At 40.0% G+C, this 13,065-nt stretch overlaps 1 protein-coding gene across 1 annotated transcript; it reads left to right on the top strand.

Annotated features, from left to right (window-relative positions):
• The first annotated feature begins 37 nt into the window (after positions 1-37).
• Positions 38-12,712, top strand: LOC138619383 (BAR/IMD domain-containing adapter protein 2). Its single transcript, XM_069695812.1, has 15 exons — positions 38-514; positions 2,631-2,768; positions 2,927-3,002; positions 3,086-3,172; positions 3,752-3,813; positions 4,135-4,206; positions 4,621-4,758; positions 5,330-5,482; positions 5,984-6,160; positions 6,825-7,479; positions 7,566-7,773; positions 8,512-8,574; positions 9,019-9,187; positions 9,315-9,355; positions 10,067-12,712. The coding sequence occupies exons 2-15, from the start codon at positions 2,721-2,723 to the stop codon at positions 10,137-10,139; spliced, it is 2,022 nt and encodes a 673-aa protein (XP_069551913.1). The 5' UTR covers positions 38-514; positions 2,631-2,720; the 3' UTR covers positions 10,140-12,712.
• Positions 12,713-13,065: the final 353 nt, after the last annotated feature.

The raw sequence follows: 13,065 nt of genomic DNA, 5'->3' as shown, positions 1-13,065 counted from the left end.
CCGAGGTCCCGTTAGCTCATTGTTATTCTGCCCGAGTGAGAGAGGGAGACAGAGAGAGGCAGACACAGAATGGGAGGCTGACTGCGGTTTCCAACGGCGGGGAGCTGGTTGCACTGGTGGTGGTTTTCTGGCCGGTTTTTTTTTTTGCGGGCGTGAAGGCATGTCGGTAATCGGCTCAGTAATGAGGAAAGGTACTGAACGGCACCGAATATCTGACCCGGATTCCTGGGAGTAAAGAGAGACAGGGAGAGGAGAGGATAGGAGAGAGGATAGGAGAGAGAGGGAGAGAGAGAGAGAGAGAGAGGGAGGGAGGAGGGGAAGGAGAGAGGGCCATGTGAAAAAGGGGTGGAGGGGAGTTGAGATTTAGTGCTCTGCTGGATGAAACAACCCCCCACTAACTAACGGAGAGGGAAAGTAGCCTAATAGGAAGAAAAGAGGGGGTGTTATACTGTTCTTTAAACACTCAACGACGCGCAGGAAGCCTTTATCGTTTGCCACAATGAGATCAGAAAAGGTACGTAACTTCTTTTTATTTTAAGTAGTTGAATTATTTGTTACTGTTGCACAATTGGGACAAAGTGTTTGAGAGCAACAGGTAGCTGTTATTGGACTGCACTGTTGCCAAATGGCATGGTGCATTTTTTTTTTTTTTTACTCAGGAAAAACCTCCACTGTGCAGTTAACTAACTGGTTTGTTTATATTTCTACTTAAAACAGGCTTTGCATATATTTTTTTCTTAATTATTAGCACACTTTGCGTGTGTTTTAGTGATTCAAAAGACTGCAGTCGCTAGTCTTTGATGTAGCTATTGTAATGAGAGGAGATGGTGTGGAAGAAAAAGGTTAATTTATCACAGGAGGCCTGCTGTAGCTACAACATTAATGGATGTTTGTAGAAGTGCAAGAAGTAAATATATGCATATCTTGAAGTATTTCACCTTAAGATGGTACAAGATTCCTGCAAAATCACTGAAATGCACAGTTATGTATTACTCTTGCACAAATCCTCTAAACTCACTTTTGTTTTTGGTGAATCTAATCCTAAAGTTTTGGTTGTGACATTAGAATTGCAACAGTAAAATGTCAGAAAATGCCAATCATGAGTTCCTAAAGTCTAAAATGTAATCTGCAAAAGTTAGTTTTTTTCCTAAATCCAAATTTATTAAGTTTACTGTCATATCAAAACAAAGAAAAGCAGCAAATCCTCACAAGTCTAAGGCTGGAACCTGCTGGGTTTTGGTTTTTTTTCAAAATTTTTACTTGGAAAACAAGTAATTGTTTAACAAATAGTACCAGATTATTTTGAATTGAGAATTTACATCCGCTCACGTTTGAAGAAATTTAAAGAGGCTAAACCACATGAATGCACCTTCTGTATCAGTTCCCCAACCACCTGCAGACTTTTCCTGTTGCATCATGAAACAAACAACACTTTATTTCTCAGAATTGAAACTGACTAAGCTAAAATACACACATAAATGTTTCCTCATCCATTTTCAGCATTTCACTGCATCATTTTGAAGAATATGCACAGTTATAACCAAATAAAAGAAGGCAACGTCTGGATGAGGCTGAACAACAGCAGACTATTCTCCCCTGACAAATTACAGGCTTCACCAGGGTGGCCTTAATGAGCAAGAGTCTGGAAATGTTTTCTTTGTGTCATATACCATTAGTTGATCTGGGTCAACGTTTCTCTGTAATCTCACTGTGATAACAAAGGAGGGCTGCACAGGGGAAAAACCGAGTGAGTCTTTTGCCATCAAATCCAGACTGGAAGTCCTTTGACCCCCGAGCAGTCTCCCTCTTGATTGTCTTCTCTGCCGAGGAAACATTGTTGTCGCGTGTTTATTCAGAGCTCTGACACCTGTGACTCAGACTGGAGGAGCCCATTGTTCTTATCTGATATGGTACAACTCTTCTGGCACACAAATCTTGGAGAAATATTTGGGTTGTAACGTTGAGAAGTGATAATGTCGAAACTGGCAGCTAAAACCCTGACGGGATCCGTGTGAAAACAACACTGCTGAACCTCGGACAAAATCCGATACGATCCTCGTCACTGTTGTGATGGTTCAGTGGCCTTAAAAGTCCTCTGCCGCATTTAAACCCCACACTTTCAATCCTTCACAGAAAAATAACTCTGAAAATACTTTTACAGAGAAATCTTCCAGTTAGTTATGACAGACGAATCCCACTTGTGATTTTATTTTGCAGTTTGAGGAAGTGCTCTGTACATTGTGTGCTTACATTTATCTATGTATTTCGTTTTCATCACCTGGTTTGTCTATAAAAAGCCAGAAAATAGTGAAAATTGACACTGTGACATCTATATTTTACCCGACAATCGGTCCAAAACCCAAATATATTCAGTTTACTATCATTTTTGGTGAATAAAAGTAGCAAATCTTGACATGAGATAAGCTACAACTGGTAAAAGTGTAGCATTTTTGTTTGAAAAATTATAAATGAAATGATTAATCAATCATCAAAACAAATTTCTGACAACTGTGAAGGTACAAATGCCTTGATTTGTGTGTTCTCCTCAACGTTTGGGAGAAATTTTAAGCGTCGTTGTGATAGTATATCACTAATTACAATGTATTTTATCCTCATCTGTTCTCTTTCAGGCGATTTATGTTTCCTGTAGAGCTTAGAGACGTGAACAGCAGGAAGAAAAGACAACACAACTATACTGAGTGGCAGTAAATACAGGAAAAATGTCACGAACCGAAGAGGTCAACAAGATGACAGAAAACGTCTACAAGGTATAATTTCAGAGTCTGTCTGCTCTGCCCCAACAGTGATTCTGATAAAGATCTTTCTTTTCTAGTTTCGACTGAATATATCTGTGTTCATCAGATACACCATCATACACAGTCTTAGAAATGTGGAAACACTTTATTGTGTGTATCTTTGCCGACAGGGGATTCTGGACCAGTTCAACCCCAGTCTGAAGAACTTTGTGACCATGGGGAAACACTATGAGAAGGCCCTGACCGGTACACTTCGATTTGTCCTCATAACGTGGTTAACTAAAGTTGTATTGTATTCAGTTTTCTGAAAAGTTTACTCTCTTCCCCAGGAGTGACCCTGGCTGCCAAGGGCTACTTTGATGCTCTGGTAAAACTTGGCGAACTGGCGAGCGACAGCCAAGGCTCCAAAGAGCTGGGTGAGTGCAGAGAGAACGGCTCAAGGAGAAAAAAAAGAAAGAATTGCCTACCTAATAGAGTTTATAGAGTCAACGTGACAGCTGGTGAGAAGTGGGAAATGGTCTGTGAGTCTGCCGCATGTGTTGGTGAGCGACGAGATGAAGACAAGAGGGGATGAGGAAATGTGGAGAGGGAGAGGCAGAGAACAGAGGGAAAGGGAGAGAGTAGGGCCATTGTTGGGAGATTAACAACACCACATGATCTCATTGTGATGCTGAAAACAGCGGGGGAGGCAGGCAGGAGTGTCGGAGGGCGAGATGCCAGCCACCGCATACTACAGCGCTGTGTGACCGAGGGAGGGACTCATAGCTGACCACCACTTTGTAAATCGCAATTTGTGTCAAAGCAGCAACTTTTATGACATTTTTACTGGTTTGTTATCTGTGTGTGGTGCAGACTAATTCATACTGGTACGGAATAGCTATTATTAGCTCTCACCAGCCATACTTCTGCACAGGTTAAAGGGGCATTTTAACAAATATAAGCAGTTTTTCAGTCTAAATGATGTGATGTCTTCACTGCTGTGCTGCCCCTCACAGGAGACACACTGTTTCAGATGGCCGAGGTCCACCGACAGATTCAGGTGCAGCTAGAGGACGTGGTAAGAGCATCAGCATGCTCATTTCATGCAAATATTAGATAATGACACTGTGATTATTAGGCTGCCTGTTGAAGTTATAATGCATTGTACACAGGGATGGTCACATGTTTTATTTTTAGCAAACATTTTTATAATATCACAGTTTTGTAAAGTATAATTTAGTGGCTAGAAATTGTGCTTGGTATCAGAAAATAGCATGTTTAGAAGCTCATTCTGGGCAACCATTGCTCTGTTACTGGGGGCTGTGACCTTTGACATGCATGTTGGTGTCGGTCAGTGGATTTTATTTTAATTGCTTTATATGACCTAATGCATCAACAGTTAAAGCTGTTTCACTCCGAGCTGCTTGCCCAGTTGGAGCAGAAGCTGGAACTAGACATCAAATACCTCACAGTAAGTCAACACGTTGACTTAAATATCTCACACTCAATCTACTTTTACGCAGTTTTGAGACAACCAGAGGTGTTATGATTTGTTTTAGGAAGTGTTTTGCCTTAATTTGATTGAGAAAGTATAGATAAAGACAAAAAATACAGCGAGAGTGAAAATAATAGTGTGACACAACAAAAATGTTCAACCAGAATTTTCACATTTTTGAATAAAAGTTAAAGCAATACAAGGTTTATTTGTACAGAGCACATTTTAAAGAATGGAAATGATCAAAAATGTGTCAAAAAAACAGCAAGAACTGATTACTGGAGAATGTAAATCTTGAACAATTAGCATTGATTGAGTAGGTTTTTGGTAAAACTGTACTCAAATCTTAACTATCCCGTATCTGACTCTTCGTATCTTCTTTCCTTTCAGGCCACCCTAAAGAAGTATCAGAGTGAGCGAAGGTCTAAATCTGAGTCAGTCGAGCGTTGCCAGTCCCAGCTGAAGAAACTCCGCAGGAAGAGTCAGGGCAGCCGTCACCCAACCAAATACGGCGACAGAGAGATGCAGGTATGTCTGAAGTTTGAAGCCCGATCGGTGTCAAACCAACTCCACTTTATTCAAGAGCTGTAAAACCAGTGAGCCAAAGTTAGTAAGACAGGGACCTCTTTTTTCTGAGAAATCCCTCAATTGCGTGGATCCTAAACATCTCACTCAGCATTACAGCCGATTAAAAAGCAGAGCTGTGTGAGCGTTTGTGTGAGAAATAGGCCAGTATGAATGAGATTAAAGGACAATCTGCTTCAGCTGATTTTTCGGAAAACAAGTAACTTAGTACAAAACCTTGTTTTCTGGAGTAAAAATGAATGAGAGGATTTGGCCACTTGAAGAATGAAGAAAATGAGAAATAAAAGGTTACATAAGGAAGAAAGGTCAGTCAGGCAGGGGACAGTGTTTTAGGATTTAGATTTTTTTTTTTAGATTTTAGATCATGTGACAACAGGCAGGATATGATGTCACATGTTCAGTCAGGCTTCTGTATTATTTCTCTCCTTACAATGTATATAAAAGGTCAGGTCATATTTGAGTACTGAGCAAATGATTATAAATAATCTGATAGAAATTTGGGTTTTTCCTGCAGTTTGTGGAGTTGATGAGTCGTCGCCAAGGCGAGCTGGACACGCTGGTAGCTACAGGTTACAGGTCTGCACTCACTGAGGAGAGGAGACGATACTGCTTCCTGGTGGACAGACAGTGTTGTGTCACCAAACTGCTCATTAACTACCACTCCAAGGTGATCTGTTCACATTTATTTAACATCTGTTTAAAGTCTGGTGATGTTCTGTGTTCATCTTCCTGTCTTCAAATCCAATGAAAACTCCAAAACTAACAACGAATTTACTACGAACAAGAACCTGATAGATCTTATTCCCCTTTGTCATTCACCTTTACTGTTTATTGGGCTAAAAAAAACATATCCTGTAAAATAGATGCACTGCTTCACATGGTGACATTAAATTAAATCTTTAATCCACAGCTGAAAATAGTCCCCAAGAAATGCAATGTTTTATCCTGTCAGTAACTTTTATGAAAAATCATAGTGTTGCAGCTGTTTTTATAAATTACTATAATAATAAAACTATATAATTATTAAGTCTAGAGGCCTCATGAAAGGTTAAAATACTTAACATATTGAGGGAAAAACATATTTGTTTTTATAATAGGATTTGTTGACAATTTCACCCGTGTTACCCTTTAAAAGTGTTCCCGTTTTTTGTTTTTAAACATAATCCAGGTGAGAGAGCTTCTGTCACAGAAACTGTCATCTTGGCAGCAGACGTGTTCTCATCCGACAAAGCTGCCGGAGCGCGCTCTGAATCTGCTGCGCCACACTGCGCCTCAGAGCTCAGGGGCTGCTGGGATAGCCGAGGTTCTCCGCCACGCCAAGCTCGGCTCCGCTCAGCCTGAACAGGTCAGATCATGTGTAATGATCTGTCTGTTGTCTACGTAAAAGTTTTGCATTTTAAAAGTTTGTAATCTCAGCCAAACTGTGTTTTTTTTTTCAGAGAAGATTTACATTTAAAAAATTTTAAAACCTTTCAAAACCACATTGGATTAAGTCCGATATTCAGTCATTAATCATTTCTTTTGGAATTCTAAAATAATAATGTTTAACTGTCAAGTCCCAAGTCAACAATTTAAACAAGCCTAAACTTTTTGATGTGAATCCTACACTACTCATTATAGTATTAAAATGAATGTTAAACCATCTTTACTGATGTACATTAAAGAGATTACTGATTATTGATTCAAAAAGATTGAAATTTAGAAAAATAAATCTCAGATGCACAGTGTGATCTGAGATATCCTTTCTCTCTGTAGTCTGCACACTTTGTTATAACTTAGAGGATGTGAAGTCCATTCAATCAAAAGGCTGAAGTCACAGGTCACTAGTGTCAAAGTCAAAGTGACAGTCCTTTCAGACTCTAAAAAAAATGAGTCACAAAGTCACTAGATACATGAAGTCTGACTCAAGTCTGGACATTCAGCAAGTCAGAAGCTTTAATACTACACTGAAGTTCGAACATTGACTTTTCATTTTTGGTAGTGATTATGGTCTGTTGTTGTCGTTTCAGAGGCTCTCTGTTCAAGAAGTCCCTCCTCTGTTCAACGGAGACTCCATTCGCTCCCAGCAGCTGCGCCCTCTCCCCTCCTCCCCCTCCCAGAGTGACACCTGTCTTCCTCAGGACTCCCCCGAGACTTTGCACTCTGCGTCCTCCACTGGGGGAGCTGCTGCAGGTTCATCATGTGGAGCATCTCCTCAGCACACCAGCGCACCCCTCAGTGCATCAGCCAGCCTCCTGCCTGACAGCAGTACCAGTGCCAGCGGCAGCGCCAGCCCCGCTGCATCCACCCCCACCCCGTCCACCAGCTCCGCCCAGCAGAGCTCTCTCCTCCCGGCCACCAACACGTCCAACCTCTCCCCGAGCCTCATCCCCTCCACTGTGATGACGCTCAGCCAGATTTCCCCAGCCAATAGCTCCTCGCAGGGCATAACCCTCCCCATAACCCACAGTGCCCCTCACAGCCCTCCGCTGCCTCACAGCGCTCCTCTCTCCAGATCCATGACCCCAGTGCAGCTACTGCACCAGCAGGTGGCACCAGCAGGGAGCAACACTTTGTCTCCGTCAAATAATCCCTGGCTGCTGAAGAACACGGAGATGAGTGCTACTGCAACACTTCCACTGCCCAAGAGACCTGTCAGTGAAATGAGGCTGGGCGGCTTCCAGGGTGAGATATGATGCGGCATACCTATTTGGGTGCAGGTCTTCATCCCCGACCCTCACCTCATTTTCTTCTTCTGCTCCTCTCTCTAGGCTCCAGTCTCCCCAGGATTCTGCCTCTGTCTTCACCCACACAAGTGGAGGCCATGTTCGCTCACGCACCTGGAGCATCAGAAGGTGGTGGCGGGAGTGGAGGGAGCGGGGCTTGCTTATTACACTTCCAGTCTGGTGACAGCATCACCCTGCTCATCTCTGAGCCCAGAGACGGGTGGCACTACGGTCAAAATGAACGGACTGGACGGTATGTGTCCTGGAATATACAGTAGATTAGAAAACGACTGAATCATCTGCTGGACATCTTGAAGGAGCCTTACTATTTTACCTGATGCACAAAATTAGAGGACTTTGAAACGTATTCATGGCACACAGGAAGACAGTGGTTCTCAACTGGTGGCTCATGACCCAAAGTAGATTGTGCCGCTATTTTGAGGGTCGCATGAAAGAATAAGTTAAGGGAAAAAAGTTATTTCAAAATTTTCAGATTTTCTGCCACCAGATTTATTGTGAAGGACATTCGTTAGCCATGATTCAGCGAGTGTGCAGTATCTGTTTGCTGCTGTTGTTGTTATGACAGTAACGACCAAACCTAACATTGTCACACCAATAGTTAGCTCTCATTTTATGAACATTGCTTAGGATTACAAAAGTCAAACTTTTCATTTCATGGGTTTTTAGCCCGAGTTGCACTTTTTCACACTTTTTTTTTTCTTTGTTTCATGTGTTTAGAAGTACATAAAGACATTGTGTTTTACTTCTCTATTTTTTGAGAAATAATTTGATTCTGTCAAAAATTTGTGTCGCAACTTAATAACTAAGGGAAAATATTGGTCCTGAGGCTGGACCAGTGGAGAACCACTGCTGTAAGTTCAGGCTTTAGGCTATAAAACTGTCATATAAGACAACTAACTAATACGACAAAGACTTGAAATTTCTCTTTTTATTTAGTGGTCATTACATGCAGTGATATTTTCCTTCTCAGGAAAGGCTGGTTCCCTTTCTCCTACACTCTGCCACAACACAGCAAGACGGATCATCTCGAAAGGTAAGGCAACAAAACACTGAAATCTGATGGTCTTAAGGTTGTTTAAGAACTTTAATGTCAGACAGCTTTCTTCACTTTCTTTTAGTTGTTTTAAAACTCACTTTATCAGCAATATACTTTGAAAAGTGGGACGTTATAACATCGGTTGATTCACATAAAAATTAATTTGAGGTCATTTTCATATTGAATCTAATGTATTCTCAATAAATCAAAACATATTTCATGCCAGACACACAGAAAGTCACAGGAGTTCACAAACTGTTTGTCCCTCAGTCTTTCCACGGCCCTCTCCCAACTCATTCCCTCCTCTTTCCAACAACAACAGTGTTGTTGATGAATTCACTCAGAATCAAAAGCATCTCTGCTCATCATGTTTCTTTGACCTTTTTTTTTTTTTTTTTTTCCTGTATATTTTTTCCTCTCTGTCTGTGACCTTCCTTGTAGCTCTGTCTTCTTATCTAAAGCTAACAGCACTAGCACCGGACAACTCGACAAGCTAGGGTCCCCGGGTCGCCCAGGTTTCACCCCTGAGTCAGAGGAGGAGCGCTCTCTTCCTTCCCAGAGGGTCAGCACCTTCCGCCCGCGCCCGTACAGCATGGCCGACACTAACAAGGTCAGAAACACGAGTCGTGTGGGAGGAAGTCGAGGGTTGGAGGGAATGTGTCCTCACGACTGGCTCTCACTTTTAACAGACACGATGCAGATGTTTTGTAGTGATCCTCATCTCTTCTACATTACAGATCACCTCAGATTTGGCCTCTACACCATCTTCACCAAACAGGTAATTTTCTAACAACTCATAGGTACTAACTAAAGGGCCGGCTCCGACAGTTTTACTCACGACTCATATGCATAGATTGTATATCAAAATGGACAGTCTCTGGGTCTGAAAAGTGAAGTCAAAGCCAGTGCCTTAAGAGTGCCTTAAAATACAATACCACCGAATGCAACTAGGGGCTGGTGCCAAATAACATCTGACTTCCTCCGATCAGTGTTCTGGTGATCTTCTTAAAAAAAAGTCATTCCATCATTAATTAAATATTATGGTGCTTCCATGAGAAACTGGAAAGTGAGAAAATGATGAGCTCCGAGTTGAAAAATACACCTTAATGCCTGTCGAACTGGGAATATCCGACTCGGAAGGTCTGAGGATTTTGAAAGCTCTGAGAAGTAGGTTTGACGTCCACTCTGGCCTGCAGATAAATCCTACAGGCTTTACTGATCACTTTAGCCCCAGATTATTGTGTTAGTGATTGTCATTGAGAGCATGTTAGCATGCTGATGTTAACATTCATTTTAAAGCTTCGCTGTGCCAAATTGTAGCCCCACATAGCTGCTAGCGTGGCTTTTATCTTTAGTCTCATGTTTATCTGTTTCTTGCATTTACTCAACTTTATGAAAATACAGTTCTAAATTGTTGGAGTGGCCCTATAATCATTAGTTACAGTAAGTGAGTTATCATACTTTGCATTTTATCGTTTCTTCCCTTTAGGTCCAATCCATTTGCCCACATCCGACTGAGAAAAACTGTCACCAACGATCGCTCAGCCCCCATCATTGAGTGAGTCTTTTATTCCCACCGCAGCAGCAGCAGCAGCAGCCTTGTTCTCTGTGGGGTCGTCAGTCCATCAAGCCTCAGGTTGAGTCCTAGAAACAGCACACTGACTGATTTTTGAATAGTAGTTTACTTTGGATATTCTTTTTTTCAATTTAATCAAATACAGTTTGTGTTTCATGTGCAGGGACAGACCTTTTTTTTTTTTTTTAAACAGTATAACTGGTTCATGTTTAAAGGCTGATCTCTGACCATTAGATTTTGAGGTTGTTAGAAAAAAGATAGGACAACTGTAATATCTGGAAATACTGCTTGAGTGAAATGTCAGCATTAATATAAAATCTAGACTAGTTTTCATGAAACAGAGGTAAGGTGTTTGGCTGTATTTAGCTTAGTGTTTGAGATCTTCAAACTGTATCTTCTTCGTCCAGATAACTAAAAAATGTTAAGATGTTTCCTCTTGGTTCTCTAAAACCATTTGAAAGTGCTTTTTTTTTTTTCCTCTTCTTTTTGTGCCATATTCAGAAAAGGTTTTCTTGTTCAGCTGATTTAGGGACTGGATCCTAATAGCAGGTTGTGCACTTTGATCTTCACTAAGAAAGTGTTATGAGAAGAGGACAGGCTCCTTCTCCACTACAGTATTATATATTTTAGAAAAGCTGCCATTTTGGTGCAGTTTCTTGGTTTCAGTGAAGTTGAAGTTTTAAATTTATTAAACATGATTGTTTGGATGAGATACTTGGCATATTTTTAAAGAAACTGGCACTCTTTGAGTTTTTTTTCTGTGCCACTTGTATTTGAATTACTGGACGTGGGCAACGTGGTTTGAAAGAACAAGTCCCTGTCAGACATATGTTATTTTAATATCAGTTAACACCATTCATTCTGCTGCTGTGAAGTTATGTAGTAGTATTTGTAAGTATAGATTATTGGATTACTTTAACTTTTTACTTGGATGTAACGTACAAAGGAAAAAATTACACTCTAACTTAATTTTGATTATTCAGATTTGATCAATGAGGCTCAATCGCTTTGTGAAATCCTCACAATTTTACTTATTTAATGCAGAGCAAGTCCAATAAATCAAAGAAAAGCTCAAACTTCACAGACACAAACTGTGGATGTTATTATTTGAACGTTTGGATTGTGATATTTCTGAAAGAAGTGTTTTTTTTTAGAAAGTAGCATGTTGTGGAGGGTTCAAAGTCTTATGAAATGGGGATCTGCTGTGCTTAGTTTTTGAATTTGATGTCTTCTTGATCTCTTTTCAGTCCCAAATCTAAAGCGATTTCAACATCTAGGTTTGTCAATTGTAGTTGTATGTTCACTGATCAGACTGAGCAGAATCTTAAAGAGAGTTGGGAAAGCTAAGACAGACAATAGGATGAAGTTTTACTAGGGGCAACGTAACTATGAAAGTGATGAAGAAGGATAATGGTAGGTTGACCAACGTCTGAGCAAGTGTTCAAGGTAAACTAGAGACATCCAAAGTAATATTCTGTAGCTTTGTACTCTCTGTTGCCTCTAGCAAAGTGAAGCATAAAAGTGACATATTGTATCTGTGCAAAGTGAAACAGTTTATGTTTCTGTTCTAACTGCCTTGAGTTGCTGTGATCTTTTAGCACCTTGAAGATTCACGAAATTACCTGTAAAAGGTTGTAGGAAGTCATCAATAACAGCATATATATTACTGTGTGTAGTATTCTGTCATTAATAAAGGTGACAGCACAGCAATACACCTAATGCTTACTCATGCTTGTAAATAGAGCTAAAATTGTGTGATTTTATGACTTTTATTTGACTTCTTTTTAAAAGAGTGTTTCACTTTGGTAGAACATTTTAAGTTTGTGATGATGCAGAGTTAAACATCCGATACTGGAAAATATGCAAAGATGCTGGTTGTGGAACTCCAACTTTCAGGCAATATAACAACACAGTGAACACATAACGACACACTGTTATTACTATTATTACTGCCTGCACAGCTTTGAATGTGCATTCATCTTTAAATATAATAAAACTGATCTCCAAGGCAGGATGAAACTTTCACTGAGTTTGGTCACGTAACTGTGAAAAAAAAAAAGTATATGTGATTCCCTCAGGTATGCATGAATGAATATTGGTATAAACAAATTATGGCAGTAAAATGATTGATCAAAGACAAGCTGTAATTGGAATAAAAATTAATTTGAAATCAGAAACACCTTTATAAAATGTATTCAAGATATGGATGTGCTATATAACAACAATCATTTGAAAATAACCTTGACTTGAACTGTGTTTACATTTACAAATCTGCAAATATTTTGTGTTTCTATACCTTAATACCTGTACTTTTGTCACAACTCAAGTGAACACAAGTTCAAAACTCTTTTACTAAAGTGAAGTATTGCCTAAACACCACTTCATACACAAGTCCTATGATCTGTGAAAACCATGCAGCACTGAAACAAACTGACAGGCTGTTCCATCTGAATAAAATGACTGCAGGAGATATTCTATGATGATAATTACTGCTGATGAACACTGAAATATTGAATATTGGCAAGTTGTGAAATAAAAGTTCTATGAAGGAAGTTTTTCTCCACTGTTACTGTGATTGTTTGTCTTTTAAAACTGGGATTTCTGTATATTTCTAAAATGTACAGTATTATTGCATTGTATATTGTATGGTGTACTGTATATAGCAGTATCATATACAGTTCAAACTGTCTGTTACTGTCTCATATCACTATTATTCATATCACTTAATTCTGAGGGTGTTTGTACTGATCTGCTCTATATATTGTTCTACTGCCTTTCTTACTTATACCAGTAGAATTATGCTGACATTTTTTTTTAACAGCGTTAATCTGATCCCAGCTTTTTCAAACAAAGCCTCCTCCAAAGGATCAGAACTGTGTTGAGGCTTAGTTTCAAAACCCTCTTGAGCTGCT

This window comes from Brachyistius frenatus, unplaced genomic scaffold, assembly GCF_029030835.1.
Source record: "Brachyistius frenatus isolate BFR_SWC_R1_liver_20210118 unplaced genomic scaffold, ASM2903083v1 Contig_20, whole genome shotgun sequence".
In the NCBI taxonomy this organism is placed as follows: domain Eukaryota; kingdom Metazoa; phylum Chordata; class Actinopteri; family Embiotocidae; genus Brachyistius; species Brachyistius frenatus.
This window is presented reverse-complemented; position numbering and strand designations above follow the sequence as displayed.

What these genes read in the sequence shown, in the direction of transcription:
- LOC138619383 (XM_069695812.1), top strand. Translation starts at nt 2,721, where the DNA reads ATGTCACGAACCGAAGAGGTCAACAAGATGACAGAAAACGTCTACAAG. An exon ending in AGGTGCAGCTAGAGGACGTG is followed by an intron (nt 3,814 to 4,134) that starts GTAAGAGCATCA and finishes ATGCATCAACAG; the next exon opens with TTAAAGCTGTTTCACTCCGA. An exon ending in TCATTAACTACCACTCCAAG is followed by an intron (nt 5,483 to 5,983) that starts GTGATCTGTTCA and finishes AACATAATCCAG; the next exon opens with GTGAGAGAGCTTCTGTCACA.